The sequence below is a fragment of the Hyaena hyaena genome, unplaced genomic scaffold, assembly GCF_003009895.1.
Source record: "Hyaena hyaena isolate Hyena2069 unplaced genomic scaffold, ASM300989v1 scaffold_222, whole genome shotgun sequence".
NCBI lineage: Eukaryota > Metazoa > Chordata > Mammalia > Carnivora > Hyaenidae > Hyaena > Hyaena hyaena.
This window is the reverse complement of record NW_024080855.1, coordinates 2,190,730-2,214,624: the sequence shown is the minus strand read 5'-3', so window position 1 is coordinate 2,214,624 and position 23,895 is coordinate 2,190,730. Positions and strand designations below refer to the sequence as shown.

The window sequence follows — 23,895 nt, the reverse complement described above, 5'->3', positions numbered from 1 at the left end:
TGCAGTGAATTTAATCACATATGCTGGCCATGTTTAATTTGCCAGTTAAATATTATTTGTGTATAAGTCACACATGTGCACACAAATCCAAAGCAGCTTTTTGGCTTTTGTAACAAGAAGGATGTCAATATCATTGATGAAATATAAAACTCTTTTATTTGGAGTAGGAGTGAAGATGAATGTCTTTTGTCCTGTTTATGTCCTTTGAAGATAAGCAGTCATCATTTAGTTAGAGAAGGTCTGCATTGGAACTGCCAATTGCAAAGTTGAAATATAAAAGACTAGTTGGAATGTTTTATTATTATTTTAATATAAATCTGATTTCTTTAATTATTTCCTCATTTACTTTTCAAAATATGTTTTTAAGGAATAAACATGCAAACCAATTAGGCATTTTTATGTAAATTTAAAAATATTTTATGTGTACTCTGATTTTGACCTTAAAAGACTGGAAGGAAATGGTAAGAAAACAAAATAAAATGTATAATGGAGTATTAATTGATAATTTTCTCAGGCTCCTAAACAGAGTTGTACAATTGGGTAGGAAAAGGGACTTTAAGGAGAATAGAACCTTTATTAATATATTAATGTTGTTAAACATTTTATTTCCTTTTGTAATCTAAAAATGGTTTGAGGAAACAACTAGAATTTGAACTCTGATCTGTCTGCTTTTAAAATCTCTACTTTGCTCTACTAGTCAGTACTCCTTTTAAACAACACAGGAAGTCCAGTCAGATCATAATTTCTGTGTTCATTAAGAGTAATACATTCTGAGTGCACAATTTTTCCATTTAGGAGAACTTCTTTTATCTGTAGAATCTGTGAAGACCAAATTAAGAATCTTTGATTTAGGGAAAGTATGGATTTGGCATTTTGGGCTAATGTTTGCACTAGAAGCTAGTTATTCTCTCTGTTCCTGATATTGCGCTTCTTCGGATTGAATTAACTAGCTCCTAGAGCCACCCCTACCCTCCAGCACTCCTACTTTCAAGAATTGCGAAGACCAACACCATGTGGAAAGGAAAGGTCCTGACACTCTAGTCAGCCTCCATCTTTTGAATCCCATTGTTCTCTCTGAGTCAGTTGCTCATTCTGTATCCGGTATGGAAAGGACAGGGAACCAAAGTACTTCATCTCCCTCCCTCACATGGGTCTCTGTCTTAGGCCTTTCCTCTTTCCCCATCTATGCTAGGGCCACTCTCCACAGGAGATAGTCATCTCATTTAGGGTCAGCTTTAGAGGCTGCTTTTCTTTTTTCCTTGTTAAACCTAACAGCAGTTACTTTATATTGACTTTAGTAGCACAGATAAACTAAATAGATATTCTTATGTAGTAAATAGTATTCTCATAGTTAATCATTTAGGAGTGTCACTTTGGATAGGGAATTGATTTAAATGACCACAGTAATGACAAGCAATATAAACATAGGCTTTTAATTAAAAATATGTATTTGTTTTAATTTATTTTCATTCAGACCTCTACCTCATTACCGAAATGGAAAATTATATTTTAAACCTATTGGAGATCCAGTCTTTGCCCGAGATTTGTTAACATTTCCAGACAATGTAGAACATTGTGAAACAGGTAAAGGAAATTATGGTGACATTTTTTTTTTAAGTTTATTAATTTTTGGGAGAGAGAGAAGGGGAGGGGCAGAACGAGAGGAAGACAGAGAATCCAAGGTAGGCTCCACACCATCAGCACAGAGGCCAGCGTGGGGCTCTAATTCACGAACTGTGAGATCGTGACCTGAGTTGAAGTTGGACACTCAACCGACTAAGCCACCCAGGTGCCCCTATGGTGACTTTTTTTTTTTTTTTTTAAATGTTTTATTTATTTCTAGGAGAGAGAGAGAGAGACAGCGTGAGCAGGGGAGGGTCAGAGAGAGAGGGAGTCACAGACTGAAACAGGCTCCAGGCTCTGAGCTGGCAGTCAGCACAGAGCCCGACGCGGGGCTCGAACCCACAAACCGCGAGATCATGACTTAAGCGAAAGTCGGACACTTAACCGACTAAGCCACCCAGGCGCCCCTTAATGTGTCTTTTTAATGTTTAATGTATTAAGGTCCTATTTTGAAATAATTTTGTGATAATTCTGTGATAATGTTTGGATGACTAATCTTGTCAAAACCAAATTAAATCCTGCAAACTGACAAGCAGCATCAAACTGGACACAGTATGTGAATGAATGGGCCAGGATACAAATTAAAATGAGATGTTTTTGGGATTTGAAATTATCTCAAAACTAGTATCTACTATTGATGATACTGGAAAAAGAGTATTCTCTTTTTCTCTATAATGTTGGTGGAAATGTAATTTGATGCAGCTCTTCTTCTTAAGGCTGCTTTGACAAAGTACCACAGACTAGGTAGAAACAATAGAAATTCAATGAGGAAAGGATCTATTCCAGGCCTCCTTACTTGGTTTGTGGATAGTCCTTTTCTCCCTGTGTCTGTTCACATCCATGCATATTTATGTCCCCTTCTTATAAAGACACCACTTGTTGGATTAGGGCCCAACCTTATGACCTCATTTTAACTAGATTACTTCTATAAACATGCTGTCTTCAAGTAAGGTCACATTTTGAGGACCTGAGGAGTTAAGACTTTAACATAGGAATTTTGAGGGACACAATTCAATCCATAACACCATTGAAGGGCAGTTTGGCAGTATAAATGTTTCAGTTATCTATTGCTACCTAGCATATACCGCAAAGGTTAGTAGCTTTAAGTAATAACAGCATATTAGTTTTCAGGTCTCTGTGGGTGTTTCCAAGTAGTGTTAGCTAGTTGCAGTGTTGTCTAGTTACACTTGGGATGGTGGGAATTCCAGAGTACCTCACTCACACAACTGGCAGTTGGTAATGGTTACTCTCTGGAAATTCAGCCAAGTCTGGTCAGAGGCTCAGCTGGTAGTATCTTCTGTGATTACTGCTCTCATACTGCCATCTCAGGGTGCTGTGATATAATGCCATTAAGAATTTTTAGAGGTGCCTGGGTGGCTCATTTGGTTAGCTGTCTGATTCTCAATCTCAGCTCAGGTCTTAATCTCAGGATTGTGAGTTCATGCCCCACATTGGGCTCCATGCTGGGTGTGGACCTACTTAAAAAATTTTTTTTTTTAGAAACCTTTTGTCTACCTAAGCGAATCTAGGAAACAGTGCCTTTTATCTGAGGTCTTAACAAAGGGACCTCTTTAATTTCATTTTGATTCTTACACATTTTACTGGCTAAGGACTGGGTTTGATCTTTGTTCTGAGGCTCTGCATTTCTTTAAGAACATTTTGGTCACTGAGCAGGCTGGAGATGAACATCACCTAGCATGTCCAGGGATAGAAATACTTCCTTGAAATTATTTTTATTTTCTTATTTCCCTTACTATTATTAATTTCCTTGAAATTAGTTCCTACTCTATCTCCTGCTCATACTAGTTGATACTGGCTACTGTCTGGGCACTCAGCCGGGGCTGAAGGCTGGCAGATTTGGGTCTCTCCATGTGAGTCTCTTGTTGTGACTGCTTGGGCTTTTTCACATGGCCTCTGGTTTCCAAGAAGAGGTGTTCCAAGCAGTTAAGACAGAAGCTGTAGGTCTCTTAAGTCCCATCCTCAGAAAGTACATTTCATAGGTCAGAATCTGACTAGCCCAGATCCAAGGGGTAGGTGGGGAGGTGGGAATAGACTCCCCTTCTCCATGGGAAAAGGGGCAAAGAATATACCATGACAGAGTGTTAAAATAATTTATCTTACACACTCCCACAAGTATTTGAAGATGTGTACAAGAATATGTATTAGGATATTAAAAGAATTTAAAACCAGAAACTTTGGAAATAGTCTTAAATGTCCATCATGTTAAGATTGGGCAACTCCATTATAGTAATGTATACAGTAGAGTATGTTACTGTTAAAAAGAATATAATAAATTTCCTTGTCCTAACAAGGAAGATGTATAAAATATATTTTGTTGAAAAGTTGCAAAAGTATGTATAAGATGTTGCTGTCTTAAAGAATAAGCTAATGGTGGTGAGGGAAAGGGCAAAATAAATGAAGAGGAGTGGGGGATACAGACTTCAGTTATGGAATGAGTAAACCATGAGAATAAAAGACAGCATAGGGGAATCTGTATAGTCTCTTATACTGTGATAGCAATGTATGATGACAGATGGCAGCTATACTTATGGTTAGCACAGCATAACATATAGAGATGTGGAATCACTATGTTGCAACTTGAAACTAACGTATGTCAACTACTCAAAAAATGTTTTAATTAATTTAAAGATATGTTTATGTACTTCAAAAAATTGGAAGAATATGTTGTCTCCTGTTGGATGTGCTAAGGATTATCACTTCTATATTACTTTTAAGTTTTACTTGTAAAAAAGGAAGTCTGCTCTGAAGGATGGCTTTTCAAAGGGCTGTTCTAGAGATTGAATAAAATAATATACATAAAGCATTAAGCAAAGAGCCTGAAATATGGTAAAATTTCAATAAAAGAAAGTTCTCTTCGTATCTGAGATCCAGAGGTCTTAAATTCTTTGATACACAAGAAGTACTAAATTTAGTTAAGTATAGTTTTCGGAGCTTGGAAATACTAGGTGATAAACATGTAAGAAAAACATGATAGGCTTGCAGATTACTCTACCTGAAAATGAGTAAGAATATTTACAGTTGCATAAGAGAAAACAGAGGCCAATTTAAAATACCTACCAGTATCTACAAATAGTGTATTCTAGAATCATGTGTACCTTAGAGATAATATGCTCTCACTTTCTAGATGAGAAATTTTAAGCTCAGAAAAAATAATGGATCTGTACCAAATCGCACTCACTTATGGCAGAACTAGAACCATCAGAGAAGTTTTTCTTTGGACCAGTTAGGAAGAAATAATAAATGTACCTTGATTTAGGAGAGCTAAATTAGTGAGATTACAGAAAATTACACAACTAATTGGGGAATAATATTTGGCATACTGATGAATGTTTCCATGGGAACCTAATAATGGCTTATAATATACTGTATCAGTGAACACTCATGGATGGAGAAGCTGCTGTATTCTGGTAGTGATTAGTATGTGTATATGTCCTAAATTATAGAGTACCCATAAAATGTCATGACAACATGGAAGCTTATTAGTGAGAATAGAATTAACAAATTGGATAATAACTGGAAGATTCTAGTTCAGTCAATATTTAGACACTTAACTATGTATGAGACACAGTGGATGCTATTAAATGTTGAACAACCAGCTTTCTAGTGAGTGGGGTGATAGGATCCTGGTTTGTAGCTTTTGCCCAAGGTGTAAATCCTCCTATCTTGGCTGATTTCCAGTGGCTTATGTGTAGCCGCTGAATGAGTCATTCAGGAGAGTTTGCTCTCCTAACCCGGTAGATGCTGGCTCCAGCATACCACCAGGCCCAGTGCTAGGCACTGGGGGCTATACAAAGATAGACTAGACAACTCTTGAGAAGGAAATTGCTGCAGAGATCAACTAAAAGGCTTTGTAGGTTATGTATCTTAAGGTATGAACTGTCAAGAAAGTAAGGCTTCTAAGTGAAGGTAGAACTCAGAAAGATAAACAGAACTCTAAAAGCCCGGATTTGCCTAGAGAACATTTGTCAAAGTAATTGAACTTGAGCATCATTTTTCATTCCTTTGACTCAGAGGGTAAGAGACAAAACACAGGGCTTTAACCAGAGTGGGGAATATGATAAAAGGTCCCTTTCCCAGTAAACTGGGTCCCCCAAAGGGCTGAACCTTAGTTTAAGTGAAGAGAAAAAAAAATGCTACTTTAATCTCAACTCCAAGTGCCTCTGGAGACTACAAGAAAATTACCTCTCTTGAACCTTGGCACTAGGTGGAAAAGGGAAAAAAATCAAACCAATTTCCTAGAGAATTCATCAATGTAAATAAATTGGCCTTTTTATCTGTTTGCAACCTGCATTCATAATACTTGGGAGGTCTAAAAAAAATCTCAAGGTAAACATTTGATTTGACCTGGTGCTGGGCTGGTAGTGTCCTTAGATATCTGATTGGAGGAAATCCAGATTGTCTCTGGAAGAATTCACCTTTATCTCACATCAGGAATAATTTCCATATTGAACATAAAAGCAAATATTTTTTTTTTTTTTTTTTACAAATAGTTTATTGTCAAATTAGTTTCCAATTAACACTCAGTGCTCATCCCCAAAGTGCCCTCCTTCATGCCCATCCCCCCCTCCCCCCCANCAAGAGTCTCTCATGGTTTGCCTCTCTCCCTTTCCCCCACCATTTCCGCCCTTCTTCTCCCCCTTGGTCCTCCGTCAAGTTCCTCCTAATCCTCCTATACGTGCAAACATATGGTATTTGTCCTTCTCTGCCTGACTTAAAGCAAATATTTTTCTTAAGTATATTTAATACAATTCAAGAAAAGTGTCAAAAATAAGAAAAGAGTAAGTTAACTTGAGAAAATCAAATAAAGCTTCTAAAACTAGAAAATATACATAAACATGAAATACTGGGAAGGCTAAATAGTATGATAATTAGTGAATTGGAAAACAGGTCAAAAAAATTGTCCAGACTGCAGCCCAGAGAGAAGGAATGACTGTAAGAGGAGGAGAAAGTTGAGAGTCATGGAGGACAGAATGAGAAAACCTCAAAAAAAAAGGCTAATTACAGTGCCAGAGTTAAGGGAGAAAAGGATCATAAGGCAGTATTTGAAGAATCTAATGACTGAAAATTTTTTAGAGTTGGTGAAAGAAATCAATCCATACCTTTAGAAAAAATGTAATGTGTAATATAAAGCATATGTGACATAGCTGGTACAGTAGTTGTTCCTCATAACTAGTATAGCAAATACGGATTGCTTTGCTTCCGAAGTTTTAAATCAAGTCTTAAAATTCCACCAGTTAAGTACTGTTGTAAAGGTCTTCTGAGAAAAGGCATTTATGGCATCCCTTTGTAAATTGTTTTCAGTACTGTTTATCACTGTTCCTAAATGCTTCATGCCATTTCTACAGTCAACCCCTTGTTTATTTCACCTCTTCCTAGTCCCCAAGGCAGGTATATCCCGGAGCTACATGGCTGTTGCTCACTCACTGAATTTGCAAAAGGTGTTATTACCTTTTTTACCCAAATTCAGTGGTTAGGGGGGTAGAACCATAAGATTGAAGGATACTTTAAGAATTGAACTGTCCATGAAAGTAATATTTGCAGAACTGTTGTATAATGGAGCCAAACTGTCCTTTTTCCTGGAGGCTTATAAACTCCTATTGTCAGTCTACTGAGAAGAGAAATGGACAAGTCTGTAAATAAATTTGAGTGTATGTGTTATTTAAGATGGTATCAAATCCTTAAAAACATTGTGTGAATCCTGATAAATGGTTAGTACATGAATACAGTTTATATTTTTAATGTTCACTTTTAGAAAACATAAATCCAGGGGTGCCTGGGTGGCCCAGTTGGTTAAGCTTCTGACTCTTCATTTAGGCTCGGTTCATGATCTCAGAGTTTGTGTGATCCACATGGAGCTCTATGCTGACAATACGGGGCCTGCTTGGGATTCTCTCTCTACCCTTCCCCTGCTCTCACAGTCTCTGTCTAAAACTAAATAAATAAATTTAAAAAGAAAAGAAAGGAAATCTGTAAATTCAAACCAAAACTAAGGAAAGCTGTGCCTGTTTGTTCTAAACAAAAATATTTTACCAAAGAGTTCACCACAGATTTACTTCAAATAGGTATCGTATTTAAAAAAATTTTTAAGATTTTTTATTTTTAAATAATTTCTACTCCCAGTGTGAGGCTCAGACTTAGAACCCAGAGATCAAGAGTTGCATGCTGTGCTGATTGAGCCAGGTGCCCCTGCATTTACTTTTTTTTTAAGTTGTTTGTTTTTTCAGAGAGCTTGCTTGCACGCACAAGTTGGAGACGGAGAAGAAAGAATCCCAGGTGGGCTCTGCACTAGCAGTGTGGGGCTCCACCCCTCATAACCTGAGCCAAAGTCAGATGCTTACCTGACTGAGCTACCCAGGCACCGCCCTGCATTTAAATATTTTTAAAAATATCACTTCAATGGAAAAACATTTGTAAAGTACCCATGGAATTATATTAAAAGAATAAATACTAGTCATGATTTAATATTATATTTTTCATGTTACCTTTTTTTAATCAAATTTTATTTAACAGTATATTTATAATTCAGGGACTCTTTAACCCCAATATTAGATTGAATTAGGTATTTTTACATACTATTAAATTGTGTTCTTTAGTCATTTTTAAAAGTATGCATTTTTATTTCATTGTGTATATGTACCATAATTTACATAACTTGTTGAGACATGCAAGTTTCATCTTTTATTAAAGCAATGTTTTAGTTCATTGTTCACATCTGTGATTTTTTTAGGATAGATTCTTAGACGTGGAATTGCTCGGCCATGTAAAACATTAAGCTTTTTAACACTTGTTATATTTCCTTTGAGAATGGCTGTCCCTGAATAGATTAGTACAAGACCTTTCTCCATAGCTCTCCCAGCATTCAATATGATGTGTGGCATGTGTTAACATTTTGAGTAGTAGAAAGATCTTACCTGAATGCCACTTCTCTTCATTTTCATTTTATTTTTTCTGTTTGCTAGTCAAAAACATTCTTAAAACTCATGAAATACTAAACCCAATGTCTTTATTTTATTCTCTGACTTCTCTGAAGCATTAGAATTCTTCATTAACCCTTCCTACTTACATTCCATGACTTGGCTTTACTACATAATTCTAGTCCTCCCAATTCTGACTTTACTAGCTCTTTTTCTTCTCATAGTTGAAATTATAATATTGCCCTCTAATGATTCATCCCTGTGCTTTTCTGTCTGTGCTTTTCTTCAGTGTCATGCTCTTTTGCTATCCTTTGGTCATCTGGAAAACTTGTATCTAACAGGAAACAGAGCTAGTGAGGCTGCCTTGATACTGGCGTGGCTTTCAGAAGCAAGTAGCTCCCTGGCTTGTCCCTCTCTTCCTTTCTTTTATCAATCAAGCCATCAGTTTCACTTTTTCCATTTGCTTTGTCACTATTACAGTTTAGGCTGACACTTGAGAAGTAATCTAATTCATTCCACTGCCTCTGGGTTTTTACTCCAGTTCATCTTATTACTTCACTAACTTATTTTGTGAAAATACCAGCATGATCATGTCATTTCTAATCTCAGAACCGTTAAGTGTTTTCCCCTTTCTTAGAACAATTGAGATACATTTTATAGGCTCACTAATTAATACTCATTTGCTTACAATAGGTTGTTAAAATTACACACTGCCCTACATTGCTCACCAGAGACGGAGATCGCATTCGAAGTAACGGAAAGTTTGGGGGCCTTCAGAATAAAGCTCCTCCAATGGATAAACTTCGGGGAATGGTATTTGGAGCTCCAATACCAAAACAGTGCCTGGTCTTAGGGGAACAAATAGGTAGGTTGAATAAGTACTTTAACAATTTCTCATTTGATTTCAATCCTTTGTTTGGGACTTGTGTACTGTTAAAAGTTAACCAGTAGAAATATGAATACAATATTTTTGTCTAGTACTTTCAACTTATATCAGGTAGTTTTGAATTCTATACAAGGTAGGTTTTCCTTCATTTTCATTCTTCTTATCTCGAAATCAAGAAAATACTATCCTTATTGAATAAGTCAGTATTTCATCAAATATCATACCTCCTTTTATATTAAAATTGATAACTATCCAGATTACCAGTTGAGAACTTGAGAGGGCATGACATGTGACCTTCTTCTCCCATTTTCCCTTCTGCAGGCCTGTCCCCTTGTTTTGAGGCAGCCGATAGAATTGCCTCTACATCTGTGCTTTGAAGTGCATTTACTTTCCTGGTGTCCCCAGTAGGGTGCTACCTTAGATCCTGTTTGCTCTTACTTTTATATAGTTCTAATATGCTTGGGTATCTATCTACTTTTGCAGCAAGAAAGTAGTGTGTTGCCATTATTAGCTTTAAAAAAAAAAATAGTAAATTATGGTAGAATACACATAGTATAAAATTTACCGTCTTAACCATTACTAAGTGTGGTTCAGTAGTGTTAAGTACATTCACATTGTTGTGCAACCAATTTCCAGAAATCTTTTTATTTTGCAAAACTGAAACTTTGTATGTATTTGAACAGCAGCATCTCATTTTCCCTTTCCCCATGCCCATGACAACTACCAGGGTTTCTCTCTGTGAATTTGACTAATGTAAGGCCTCATAAAAGTGGAATCATACAGTATTTGTCCTTTTGTGACTGGCTTATTTCACTTAGCATAATGGCTCCCAGGTGCATCCATGTTGTAGTATGTGTCAGAATTTCCTTTCTTTTTAAGGTGAGTAATAGTCTCTTGCATCTATATACCATATATTCTTAACTTTTATTAAAATATATATATATAGAAAAGTGTACGCTTGATAAACATAGAGCTTGCTAGATTTTCACAAAATGAGCACTTGCCCCTGTATTAAGGAATAGAACATTATCACACCACAGAAAGTCTCTCATGAACTCTAGTCACCGCACAACCCTCTCTCAAAAGGATAACTCCTTAACTTAAAACCGCACATCTGTTTTCATACCTTATATAAATGGAATCATGCAATGCATACTTTTTTGTGTCTGGCTTTGTTCGTTCAACACTGCGTATGTAGTAGTTCTTTTTCATAGGATAGTATTCCATTGTGTAAACATACTGTAGTTTATTTCTTTATTTTACTGTTAAGGAAATTGGATAGTGTTCAGATTGGGATTATTACTTCAGCCACTAGCAATATTTAAAGTAGTTGTTCAGAAAGATGGTGGGAAGAAAGTTGTCTTGGTTTCTTTTATGACATGGTCAGTCAGATGCAGGGCTTGGGAAAACAAAGTATATTATACTCACAGGTCCTAGAGACAGGTGGCATACAGTTCCACTTAAGGCCACATGGAAAAAAACACAAGGGTGGTGAGGAGGCAGAAGACAAGAGCATGGAGGATGCCTAGGCCACAGCCTTTATAAGGGTTTCCACAGGAAAAAGGAAGCCATGACAGGGTGAAAATAGCTTAGGGTTGACTAGTTTGAATAATTTTAGTGGTCTTTGGACTATAGGTATGGTCTCTAGCTGGTTTCCTGGGACCTGGACCTGAAATGATTAAGGCAAAGGAATACTGCTTCCTCGGGTGCACAGACCAGATAGAAGAGGTTTGACTTTGGATTGGTTAGTTTGCGTATCAAAGCATGCTGGGCCTTTTGCTATCTCTAAGAATTGGCTAGCTACATAGGGGGGAGTCTTTACTGAGCCAGAAAGGTTATTTAAGATGTCAAAACATCATACAGAAAATTAAAATTGTATTTGATATAAACAAAGATTCATACCGCTGTTTATGATAGCAGTGAATGTTTGCAAAAATCATCTTTGTAGACAATAAGTGAACATCTAAGTAAACTGATTTAAAAATCAGGTGAGCACCTGGGTGGCTCAGTCAATTAAGCATACAACTTCGGCTCAGGTCATGGGTCATGATACCATGATTCGTAGATTCGAGCCCCGTGTCAGGCTCTGCACTGATAGCTCAGAGCCTGGAGCCTGCTTTGGATTCTGTGTGTCTCTCTCTGGCCCTCCCCTGCTTGTGCTCTCTCTCTCTCAAAAATAAAGATAAATAAACTTAAAAAAAATTTTTTTTGATCAGAAAAAATAATCAGGGCCAATTAATCAACATAAAAGTCTCAACTCATATCACTCTAGCACTACAGTTTATGGCAGTGGTTCCCAAGCCAAAAAGAATTACCTGTGGAACTTTAAAAATGCACTGGTGTTATACTGACAGTTTTCAGTTTACATGGGCATCTTAATGTCACTATCACAGCCTGATGCATTATCTAGATCTTTGGGAAGAAAGCATTTAATTAAAGATTTGTGTGCCCTTCTTGGGCTGTCACATATGTAAAGTTAACAAATAATGCAAGGATTTCAAAAATAAAAGTCACATACGCTTCTTGATAAGTACCTTCAAAAATACACTCCACCTGTAGACTAATGATTTGGTATTAAGAACTGAAACAGTTTAATAAATCAAATGAGATAATTTAAGATTATTGATATAAAGTACTTTTGGTTGTAACCAGTAGTAATCAGCCCTGACCACTTTAAACAAAACAGGAATATACTAGAAGGAAATTGGAAGAAATTGCAGATTCAGAGGAGATTGGAAACAGCCAAGACAGAATCAAGGATGATTCTGTGACATTCAGCATCCTTGAGTTCCTTGCACCTACAGCTCAGTTTGCATTTTTTAACATGACTCAGGGAGGTACCTGGCTGGCTCAGTCAGTAGAGCATGCAGTGCTGGACCTCAGGGTTGTGAGTTAGAGCCCCACATTGGGCATGGAACCTACTTAGAAAACAACAAAAAAACAAAAAACATGACTCAGAGTTTACAACTCCTAGGAGAGAGATACTCCTTCCTTAATTAGTTGGCCATAGTTAAAATCGTATAGAACAAACAGAGCTTTGAGAAACCTCTTTCTTGTATATTGGAGTATTCACTGGGAAAAAGCAGTTTTAACCTAGACTGTCACCAGAAAAATTGTCTCCTACTAGCACAATGAAAAGCAGAGTGTTTCTTGTAAGTAATTTTGCCTACAGAGTGTTTTGCATCATTAGTATTTGATAAGAGATAAGAGCAAGTAAAATCAGAGCATAAAACAGAAGACAAAATTAGTATTTACATGTTATAAAATAAAGTGATTAAAAATAAGATCTTGAATAACATGTAAGTACATGAATTTTTTTCATTAAAAAGCAAAGGCACTTAAATTTTAAAAATCTCATCCCAGGATATATAAAAACTGTCACTTGTCATTTGTTGGGTGCTTAATATATATCAGAAAGTATGATAAAGGTAGAGGAGGTGAGTAAAGAGAAACTTGTGACGATTAAAATGACATACACACTGTCACATGATTAGTAAACTATAAAACATGAATCTATTATGTAAAGGCTGTGTCTCTCTATGACACTGCTTTATGTTCTTTATAAGACACTCCTAACAAAATATAAAGTATTAAAGAATTAACAAAAATGTCATGTAAACGTTGAATAGAAGTCCCCAGTAACAGGTATTATTAATGCCAAAGTTAACCTCAAGGCAAAGAAACTAAAAGGACAAAGAAAAATTCATTTTCCTAAAAGGTATTTCCATACTAGAGGTATAAAACTTAATGCAATAAGTACAGAACCACAAGTTTTAAACTATTAACAATAGAGCTAGAAACCCAAATTTGAGGAGCCATTATTCCATGACAAATTATTAGTCAAAAAAATAAGAAATTACCACCTACTAAGTTGCATTACCTGTACCTTCTTAGATATTTATAGACTGTGTCACAAAAATTGGTCGTATTTTCAGTGGATCAGATTTATACTCGGCTACAGTGAGACTACAAATGTTAAAGTAAATTTTACTTAGGGCACATTTTGTGGCATAAGGTAATAGAACTCTAACAATAACTCTTCCTCTCCTCCCAAAGTAACTGCTCCATAATGGAAACTGAGAAAAAAAAGTATTTCATAAAAGAAGCAAAAGTTTAAACGAGTATTATGAATTAGACTTAGGAGACATGAAGATAGCAGAGATCAAATACAGATCAAATCTGTAGGCTCAATGCTTTATTATTAAATGAGAAAGAAAATATTCAAGTCAAATACAGGAAAAAAATACATTTCAAGAAACAAGTACAACTAAATGAATTAAAAAAAGAAAAATCTTGTACTGAATATAGAATTTCTATAGATGGTCATTGGGCAAGAACAAATACAAGAGAAATATTGGCTTAGAGGATCTATTCAGACAAAGACAGTTTAGGTTTCTATATTATAAAGACATTTAACATCTTCAAATAAAATGGACTAAATTCTAGAAAATTGCAGATGAGCAAAATTGATTTAAATAAGACAGAAAACTTACATAGACCATTACCTGAGTAAGTATTCACAAAGTTCATTCTGTAGGGTTTTTTTTTCTAAGTAAATTTTAAATACAAATTGTTGCAGAATATAAAGATGGAGATACTCAGGTCATCTTACAGAGTAAATAACAAACCTAGTATTAACACTCTTGAGATGTGTTCAAGAAGTTCTTGACACAGTTAAATAGAAATAAGAGCTTAATATTGAAAGGAGTAGTTTAATGTTCCTTTACCTACAGTGATTCCTTTACCTACCTACAGGATTACCTATCCATGACCTGGATACATGTGTGATTGGTTTCTTTCCAGTTTGTACTGCCATGTTACACCTTCAGAAAGAACTTCCTTGATGACCCTACCTGAAATTAGAAGGGCTTTTTTTATTTTGAGAGAGAAAGAGTGCATGGACACACAAGTGAGGAAGGGACCCAAGCAGCACTGTCACCACAGAGCCTGACGCATGACTCAAACCCACGAACCATGATATCATTATCTGAGCTGAAATCAAGTCTGTCGCTTAACCAACTGAGCCCCCCCCCCCCGCCCAGGCGCCCCTGAGTTTGCAGACAATTTTAAAGCACCATGAAGAAAATAGACGAATGACATACTGGGGGCAGGGCAGCGTGGGGGGAATTGCAACATATGGCAGAAAAAGGTACTAGATTCCTACTATTAAAACCAAGCTTTAAAAAATCAGAAAAAAACAAAGATGTTAGAAAAATGGGTAGATAATATAAATAAGCAATTTTCAGTGGAATAGTAATAGTTAATATTTGAAGGCTTACTTATTGGATACTTTGTTAAGCTTGTCACTGGAATGATTTCATTTACTGCTGCTTTCAGAGTGCTGAGGCTTAAAAAGTTTAGATAACTTTTCCAAGTTCAGAACAGTGTATGTTTTCATTTTCACAGCAAAGTGAAAGAGTAGAAAGAAAATAGTTTTATTTCTGGATTACGTAATTAAGATGATTTTCTTCTCCATTATTCTTTTCTATATACTTTTCCAGATCTGACTCAACAGTGTGTGTCACTTTCATAATTAGAAAAGGTTCTCATTGTTTTTAATACTGAAGTTCTTTGAACCAGTAAGTGATCTTTTAAGGAACATGCTTACATAAACCATCCCACATACAGACAAGGCTTTTCTTACATTCAGATGAATATCAAAAATAGCACCTTTTTTCAAGCTAAACATTGTATATTCAGTGCTTTAATTGAATATAGAATCTGGGAAATGCTTGTTACAATGTTAAAAGGAAAATGGTTAGAACATACAAATGCAGGGCGCCTGGGTGGCTCAGTCGGTTGAGCGTCCAACTTTGGCTCAGGTCATCATCTCACGGTATGTGGGTTCAAGCCCCACGTCGGGCTCTGTGCTGACAGCTCTGAGCCTGGAGCCTGTTTCAGATTCTGTGTCTCCCTCTCTCTCTGACCCTCTCCTGCTCATGCTGTCTCTCTCAGAAATAAACAAAACATTAAAGAAAATTTAAACCTAAAAATGTTATAAAAAAAGAACATACAAATGCAAATATACATGATAAAAATTAAACATGCAAACGTTGTGGAATGAAAAACAAGAAAATGGTAAGATGATAGACCTACTGATTTTTTTTTCTGACCTTTTCTGTATTATTCCAAGTTTTTTATAGAGATCTCATAAGTAGAAATACTTCTTTAAAAAGTATTAATAACTGTAGGGGTGCCTGGGTGGCTCAGTCGGTTGAACGACCGACTTCGGCTCAGGTCATGATCTCGCGGTTTGTGGATTCAAGCTCCGCATCGGGCTCTGTGCTGACAGCTCAGAGCCTGGAGCCTGATTCAGATACTGTGTCTCCCTCTCTCTCTGCCCCTCCCCTCTTTATGCGTGTACGCGTGCTCTCTCTCTCTCTCTCAGAAATAAATAAAACATTAAAAAAATTAAAAGTATTAATAACTGTAGTCATTGTAGAATCCAATATAGACAGAAGAAAGAGTTGTTACTATCAACTGAAGAAAGGAAAATCATTTAAAAATAACCAGTGATTAGTTAATATATAGTTTATAATTGTGACATCGTCAAACTTATTAATACTGTTATTACGTCCATGTATTCCACATACGTATTCTATGTCTGGCCTGCTTAGGTATTGTTATAGCATGTTAATTTACTCTAATATTTAACTTCTCAGTTACTACTGTCCATTTGTTGTGTTGTTGTTTTAAGTAAAACCATTCTTAATGTTTTTAGAAATAGTGATCAAGATTATTTAAGTGCTTTGGTTTTCAGGGCAAGCATATTTTGTTCTACTATGAAAATAAATAGAGCAGTAACAGTGAACTCCCAGGACCTATCATCTGGCTACTCTTATTTCATTCATAACCCTCTTATTTCACAATTTGCCTTTGTTCTCCTCTTCCCAGGTGGATTTTTTGGGAGCAAATCAGAGTAGAGGCTCAATTTTTTTTTTCACCCAGTCATAAGTGCTGATCAGTTTTTGCCAATAAAGTTCTTAGAATCATGTAGAACATAAAAGTTCAAAGAGACCTAAGTATTATTTAGTAAAGTCTACATACCCATCTACCTGCTTGAATCTTCTAGTAGTAAAAAAAGTTGCTTCTGCCTTCTAAGCAAACCTTAAATATTTGCCTAATACCAGCCATCAGGTATACTTTCAATTACTTTATATTATTTTTAGTAACTGCTTACATGGTTATTCCTCAGGATACGTTGAAATAATCTAGATCTTTAATATATATCATACATAAATGAATGCATTGTATTTTGAGCTTTATATGAAGTACCTTTTTAAGGTATTTTGCTGTCCTCACAATAAAGCTTCATCAATGGTTTCCCCAGATAATAGAAATTTTCAGACAGTATATAAAAACTTGCAAATCATTTGTAAACAGAATCAAATGTGAATTTTGAATTATTTGGCAAGATTCTATTAAGTGAGTTAGGAAAGACTTTTATAGACACCATGGTAAATGGAAGTTACATTTCATGTACAAAAAATTGGGAGTTGTTAAGGCATATTAAGCTGCTGTGGGGTGCCTGGCTAACTCATTCAGTGGAGTATACTCTTGATCTTGGGGTTGTGAGTTTGAGTACCATGTTGGTTAGATTTAGAGATTACTTTTTAAAAAGAGCTGCTACTGTCCATCTTATTCATAAAATATGAACCTACTATTAGTGCTGCATTTAACAAGAAGTATTTAACATTCCATCCTTCTGCTTATAAATAAAGGACCCTTATTCTCTTAAAGTGTTTAAATATACTAATTTCTTGAGTATTTGAAAGTGAAAGAGGGGGCATCTGGGTGGCTCAGTCTGTTAAATATCTGACTCTTAGTTTCAGCTCAGGTCATGACTGTTGGTGCTCTGTGCTGAGAGTGCAGAGCCTGCTTGGAGTTCTCTTTCCCTCTCTCACTGCTCCTCTCCTGCTTGTAGTATCTGTCTCTCAAATAGACTTTTAAAAATGGTTTAAAAAATATAAAAATGAAAGAACCTCATAACTAACTTATTAAGAAATAGGATATCAGGCTCTTCCCTATAGAGAACAAACTGACAGTTAACTTCCAGAGGGGAGGTGGGTGAAGAGATGGGTGAAATAGGTAATGGGGATTACTGAGTCTATACTTTTTTTATGGTGAGTACCATGTATTATATGTAAGTATTGAATCAGTTGTACACCTGAAACTAATAGAACATTGTATGTTAACTGGAATTTAAAAACTATCTAGCCCTAATGGCCTGAAGTCTTGTGTATCTTCTTCTGAAGAAGAGCAGCATCCTGATATATACAGGTCTGGGACATAATTTTGTAACTCATTCACATCCAAAATAAATATTGTTTTACAGTATTTTACTATGTAAAGAATAACTTTGCTATGTAAAGAATATACTATGTAAATTAAGAAATCATAACATTACTAGGAAATTAGAAGTACTATCAGACTAGAAAACCAGTCTTTTTTCTGGACACCTTGAAAGGTTCCCTATATGTCATAGAGAATTGAGGGGCGCCTGGGTGGCTCAGTCAGTTGAGCATCTGACTTCAGCTCAGTCATGATCTCACTGCTCGTGGGTTTGAGTTCTGCATCGGGCTCTGTGCTGACAACTCAGAGCCTGGAGCCTGCTTCAGATTCTGTCTTCCTCTCTCTCTGCCCCTCCCCCACTAGCACTTTGTCTCTCCGTCTCAAAATCAACAAACCTTAAAAAAAAAAAAAAGAATTGAGGATCATCAGGATCTTGTCATTACTTAGTTTTGTATAGAATTTGTATTTAAATGTATGAACATACTGGGGCACCTGGGTGGCTCAGTCCATTAAGTGTCTGACTCTTGATTTCGGCTCGGGTCATGATTTGTGATCATGAGATTGAGCCCTGTGTCAGGCTTCACGCTGAGGTGAGTGTGGAGCCTGCTTAAGATTTTCTTTCTCCCTGCCTCCCTCTCCCCCTCCCCCTCCCCCCTCCTCTCTCTTCCCGTCTCTCCCCCCTTCACTCCTTCCTCCTTCCCCCTCTCCTTCCTTCTGCCCCTCTCCCCCTCTTATGTACTCTAAAATTTAAATTGGAGTACCTGGGGCTCAGTCGGTTAAAGGTCTTACTCTTTATTTCAGCTCAGGCCAAGATCTCAGTCATGAGATCAAGCCCCATGTCAGGCTCTGTGCTCAGGGCAGAGATTCTCTCTCTGCTCCTCCCCCTGCTCACACACACACACTCTCTCTCTCTGAAAATAAACATTTCAAAAGCAAATATATGAATATATTCATAAGCATATACAGATGTGCATATGTGTTTATTTGCTTGCTTATCAGAATACTAGGCTTCTTTTCCAGACCCTGTTCTTGCCCCTTAAAGTATAGAATATTTTATCTTATATTTTGCTGACTCTTGAATAATTTCCCATAATTTTATATGTAAACCAGTTCATATATAAAATGGGCATTTGTGTGTCTATTCCCATGTGTATTGATCATCATTGTGTATGTCCAAGGTGACAAATGCCAGATAGCAAATACTTTTAGACTTTGAGGGTATTACTAAGGTATTTATATAACCATTTAAAACTGTATAAAGCATTCTTGTCCATTGATTATTGGGGGCCAGAATATATTTAATAATACTAACATTTAGTGTCTAGTAAATAATACAGGCAAAAAAAATAGTCTCAAACCTGAATAATATAATACATTTTTAGACATAGTTTTAGAAAGTTAAGCTTTTTGAAAATAAAGTATTTTATCAAGAGTGTATTTTTGAAAGCTATGTTTAAGATAATGGTCATATCTGCAAGTAGTGATTTTCTAGCAGTACTATTTTAAGTAATTTTTGTGCCTAACATGAGGCTCAACCTCAGAACCCAAGATCAAAAGTCACATGCTCTATCTACTGAGCCAGCCAGGTGCTCGTAGCCATACTATATTTAATGCATTTGTTCCCTTCCACCCAAATTTGTCTGTGTGAAATTAGAATGAATACTGAACATCAGATATATAACCATTGACTGAGAGAGTGATCCAATTCACAGAGCACTTTTACATATAAAACTCTTCCTACCACAAAAATAAATTTATTAAAGTGAAGCAAATTAAAATTTAATAAGCACCAGTCTTGTGCTGAGTCTAAACTGCATTTTTATTTTGTTTGTTTACATTGAACAAAGTTCTGTGGCTTTAAAACCCAGTGTTGCTAATTCTGCTTTCCTAAAACATTGACTTGATACATCAGTAGTTTTAATCAGGTATCTTTGGTTTCTTTGCAGATCTTCTTCAGCAGTATCGTACTGCTGTGAACAAGTTGAATAGTGTGATTGAGGATCTTAACCGTCAGTTAGAGTATCTTCACACTCCTGATATGAAGAAGAAAAAACAAGAACTTGATGAACAAGAGAAAAATCTGAAATTAATTGAGCAAAAACTAGGTTTGTGCTTGCTTTTTGTTAACTTCTACTTTCTCTGCATGAAGATAAATATTTATGATTAGAAAGAATTCAACTATAAGAAGAAAGAAGGTGAATGATTCATAACTTAAGTTGATACTCTTGTCCTCCAAGTCATTTAATAAATGGTTGTGAGCTGTTCTTTCAGCAGGAGTAGTAAGAAGCATTCTCAGTATTATTTATTAGTTCTTTTTCTATAAGTTAAGATATGTACAAGTTCATTTTCTGTCTTTACAGGTATGACTCCCACACGTAAGGGTAATGACTCATTGCGCCATCCAACAAAGGTGGAAATGACTGATTGTCCAATTCCTCCTAAAAGAATGAGAAGAGAAGCTTCAAGACAAAATAGGTGAGTTTATTGTAACGTGAGAGTTATCATTGGTTAGTTTATCAAAGCTCTTGAGCCATCATACTTAAAAACCAGCATGGGGTGCCTAGGTGGCTCAGGTGATTTAAGTGTTCAACTCTTGATTTTGGTTTAAGTCATGATCTCACAGTTCATGAGCTTGTGCTCCACCTTGGGCTCTGTGCTGGCAGCGTGGATCCTACTTGGGATTCTCTCTCAAAATGAATAAACAAATAAACATTAAAAAAATAAAAACAACATCTTTAAAAAACTTGAATTATTTCTGATTTCCCCCTTGAGCCAGAATTAGGGTTTTTGTTTTTGTTTTGTTTGAAAAATAAGTGATGAATAATGAAGATAAAGCATAATTATTATACTGTCCTAGGATACTCCAGTTTTCTAAAGGATTTTTGCTAATTATTTGGAAGTGTTTATAGTTTATTGTAAACTATTTTGTTTAAATTCAGTGTTACGATTTAAAAAAATTTTTAAGTTTACTATTATTTTAAAAAATTTTTAATGTTTATTCATTTTTGAGAGATACAGCATGAGCAGGAGAAGAGCAGAGAGAGGAAGACAGACTCCAAAGCAGGCTATAAGCTCTGAGCTGTCAGCACAGAGTCTGACGTGGGGCTCGAACTCACAGGCTGTGAGATCATGATCAGAGTCGAAGTTGTATGCTCAACTGACTGAGCCACCCTGACACCCCTTTTAAGTTTATTTTTGAGAGAGAGAACATGAGTGGGGCAGAGGCAGCAAGAAAGAGAGAGAGAATCCCAAGTAGCTTCTGCACTGCCAGCACAGAACCCTGTGTGGGGCTCAAATCCACAAAGCCACAAGATCATGACTTGAGCCAAAACCGGGAGTCAGACACTTAACCAACTGAGCCACCCAGGCATCCCTAAAATCAGTGTCAAGATTTAAATTGCATTTCTGTCGTTTGACTTCCCTTGCAGATACACTGCATTCTGCTTCATAGGATCAGTAGCTTGCTAAGTTAGAATATACAAAACCATTCGTATGTTATCACTTAAACAGTGCTTATAATGGTTGGTTTAGAAAATCGGATACCATTCAGCTAACTCCCCAAAATCCCAGCAAAGCCATCTGTAGCCTAACTCATTGGTAAGAAAACTGTCCTTTTTAGATTAGGTATTAGTAAGGCCATTCCATAGTGAGATACTGTGGTACCGGGGTTTCTTGTACATTATTTCAAAAGGTTTAAATATGGACTCTGCCTGAATAAATGTCTTATATTGACCTTAGTGGAGTTTCTTTGAGACAGTGGTGTTTGGAATTGGTATTCCATGCCCTTTCATCTACTTATTCTACATTTATTCAGTTAACTCTCTGAATGCTTATTTTGTCCTGTATGTTGCTGGGTGAGTAAAAACGGCATGGTTCTTCCCCCCCCCATGGAGCTCTACAGTCCTGTGCAGAAACACAGTTTCAAAAAGTAAAAATTTCCTATATAGAGAGTAATGTTAAGGTCTATGAAAGGAAGAAGTATTAAATTATATAGAGTAGTGGGGAAACTCTTGATTGTCAGGAAAGATGCATTTTAGCAGAGAATTGAAGGATAAGAAGCTTCCAATCATACAGGAATTGGTTTCAGTCCAAGGGAAAATAGGCATGAAATCTCAGAGAAAATAACAAGTGTACCATGTTGGAAGGACTGAAAAGATGCTTGTGTGACTGAGGCTTGGGGAAAGAAGCAAGAGTGTTTGGAGAAGTAGAAGCCAGATTATCTGCCTTCCCTCCCCCTGCAAAGAGATAAATCTGTGTTGCAAAAAATTGTGAGAGAAAATACTTTATATTCTCATCCATTCTGTCTTGAGTACCTAATATTGTGTGCCAGCAAGGGGAAGGGTCTCTTAGAATAGCTGCCTGTATGTAAACTGAGGAGGAGAGCTACTGAAGTGATGCGATTATAAGACTACAGGGCTCATCAATATGAGAGAGGTGTTTCCACACATGGATATGTGAATGATGTGTATTTGTTATGGGTACACAATATATAGAATTTATTCTGACCACCGAAAGTGTGTTGGGGCAGTACAGCATCAGAAAGAATATTTGCAATTGATTTAGACATGTAACAGTTTTTATAAAACACAAGTTCAAAATCATGCAAAAGAATCCTCACAGATGATCATTGGTAAGTGCTAGGGTGCCAACTCATTGCTGTATTACATATTCATAAATATATATGTGTTCGTTCTTATATGAACTGTGTTTCAGAATAACCAAATAAAAAGTTCTTTGTAGAAATTCTTCTTTAAAAAATTATTTATATAGGTGCACCTGAGTGGCTCAGTTGTTTAAGTGATCTTCATCTCATCTCAGGTCTTGATCTCAGGGTTGTTAATTCAAGTCCCACATTGGTCTCTACACTGTGTGTGTAGCCTGCTTAAAAGAAAAACTTGAAATTGTAACATCATGATTTTGCCACCCTAATAAAGAGTAGATCCATGCAATAATAATAGATACCCAAATGATTAGGTAAAAAGTTGATGGGAAAACTTAATAACGGACAGTACAGATTGATACACCTGAACCCACTGATTGATCTTAGCAACACTAAAAGCAGGACACTTGCTGTTGTGTAATTGAGTAGGAAGTAACCTGCATCCAGTGAAGCTTCTAGTTAGTGTTTCCCAACTGAAGCTCGGTGGAAGAATTAAGCACTCCAGAAAACTGTTTGCCCTAGGATGGCATGTAAATACTAACCTTCTACACGGTTGGGAAGGAGGTTAATTCATTGCATACAATAGAAACCTTTCAACATAAGAGCTTAAATCTCTCATAAACTGAGAATAGTTTGATTTAACTGCAAATATACAGGAAATAAGGGGAACTTACGAACAAGTTAAATGGTACCACCAGGAAGTAATCAGCCAAGTCCAGAATGTCAAGAATCAGACCTTGTACAGGGGTATTTACGTTAAAGTAAATATATTACTAAAACTGTCTACTGAGATATTCATTAAATAACATAATGTCTGAGTTATACTCTAAAATGCTGCAGGGGCAGGGGAAAAGTGGTAGGATATCGAAACAAGATTGGGCAGTGTATTATAAAATTACTGCAGCTTGAAGTGGGAATTCATAATATTCCCTCTTTTCATGTAGGTTTACTATAATGTTTTTTGCAGTTTTTTTTAAAGTTTATGTATTTGCTTCAGTAATGTCTACACCCAATAAGGGACTCGAACTCAACCCTAATATTAAGAGTCACATGCTCTTCTGACTGAGGCATACAGGCACTCCTGCTATAATTTTTAAAGAAGTGTTTTATTTTTTAATTTATTATGGTGAGCATATTTCCAGTTTTCTAAGATATGAAGGAGGAAATTCCTGCCAAGCAGTTCTAAAGTACATATTCTTTAAGTTGCACCATAGCCCATATCCTCAGCTATGAATTAGCCCCATATCTTGTAGTTACTACAGTTCAACTTACACGTCACTGATTTGGATCTTGTTAATTAAGATTTTGTAACAATTCAGAAGTGGCATGGCTAGAGTTGATTTTTTTTTTTTTTTTTTTTTTTACAAATAGTTTATTGTCAAGTTGGTTTCCATATAACACCCAGTGCTCATCCCTACAAGTGCCCTCCTCCATGCCCATCACCTCCCACCCCCCCACCAACACCCATCAGTCCTCAGTTTGTTCTCAGCATTCAAGAG

The 23,895-nt window shown here is 36.3% G+C and overlaps 1 protein-coding gene across 1 annotated transcript in view; it reads left to right on the top strand.

The window, feature by feature from the left end:
• Window positions 1-23,895, top strand: part of SMCHD1 (structural maintenance of chromosomes flexible hinge domain containing 1) — a 145,842-nt gene that overhangs the window by 111,115 nt on the left and 10,832 nt on the right. The window contains exons 43-47 of the mRNA XM_039243189.1: window positions 1,475-1,584; window positions 3,430-3,494; window positions 9,252-9,423; window positions 19,683-19,841; window positions 20,097-20,211. Of these exons, the coding sequence (XP_039099120.1) occupies window positions 1,475-1,584; window positions 3,430-3,494; window positions 9,252-9,423; window positions 19,683-19,841; window positions 20,097-20,211 (621 nt within the window). The remainder of the gene's footprint in view (window positions 1-1,474; window positions 1,585-3,429; window positions 3,495-9,251; window positions 9,424-19,682; window positions 19,842-20,096; window positions 20,212-23,895) is intronic.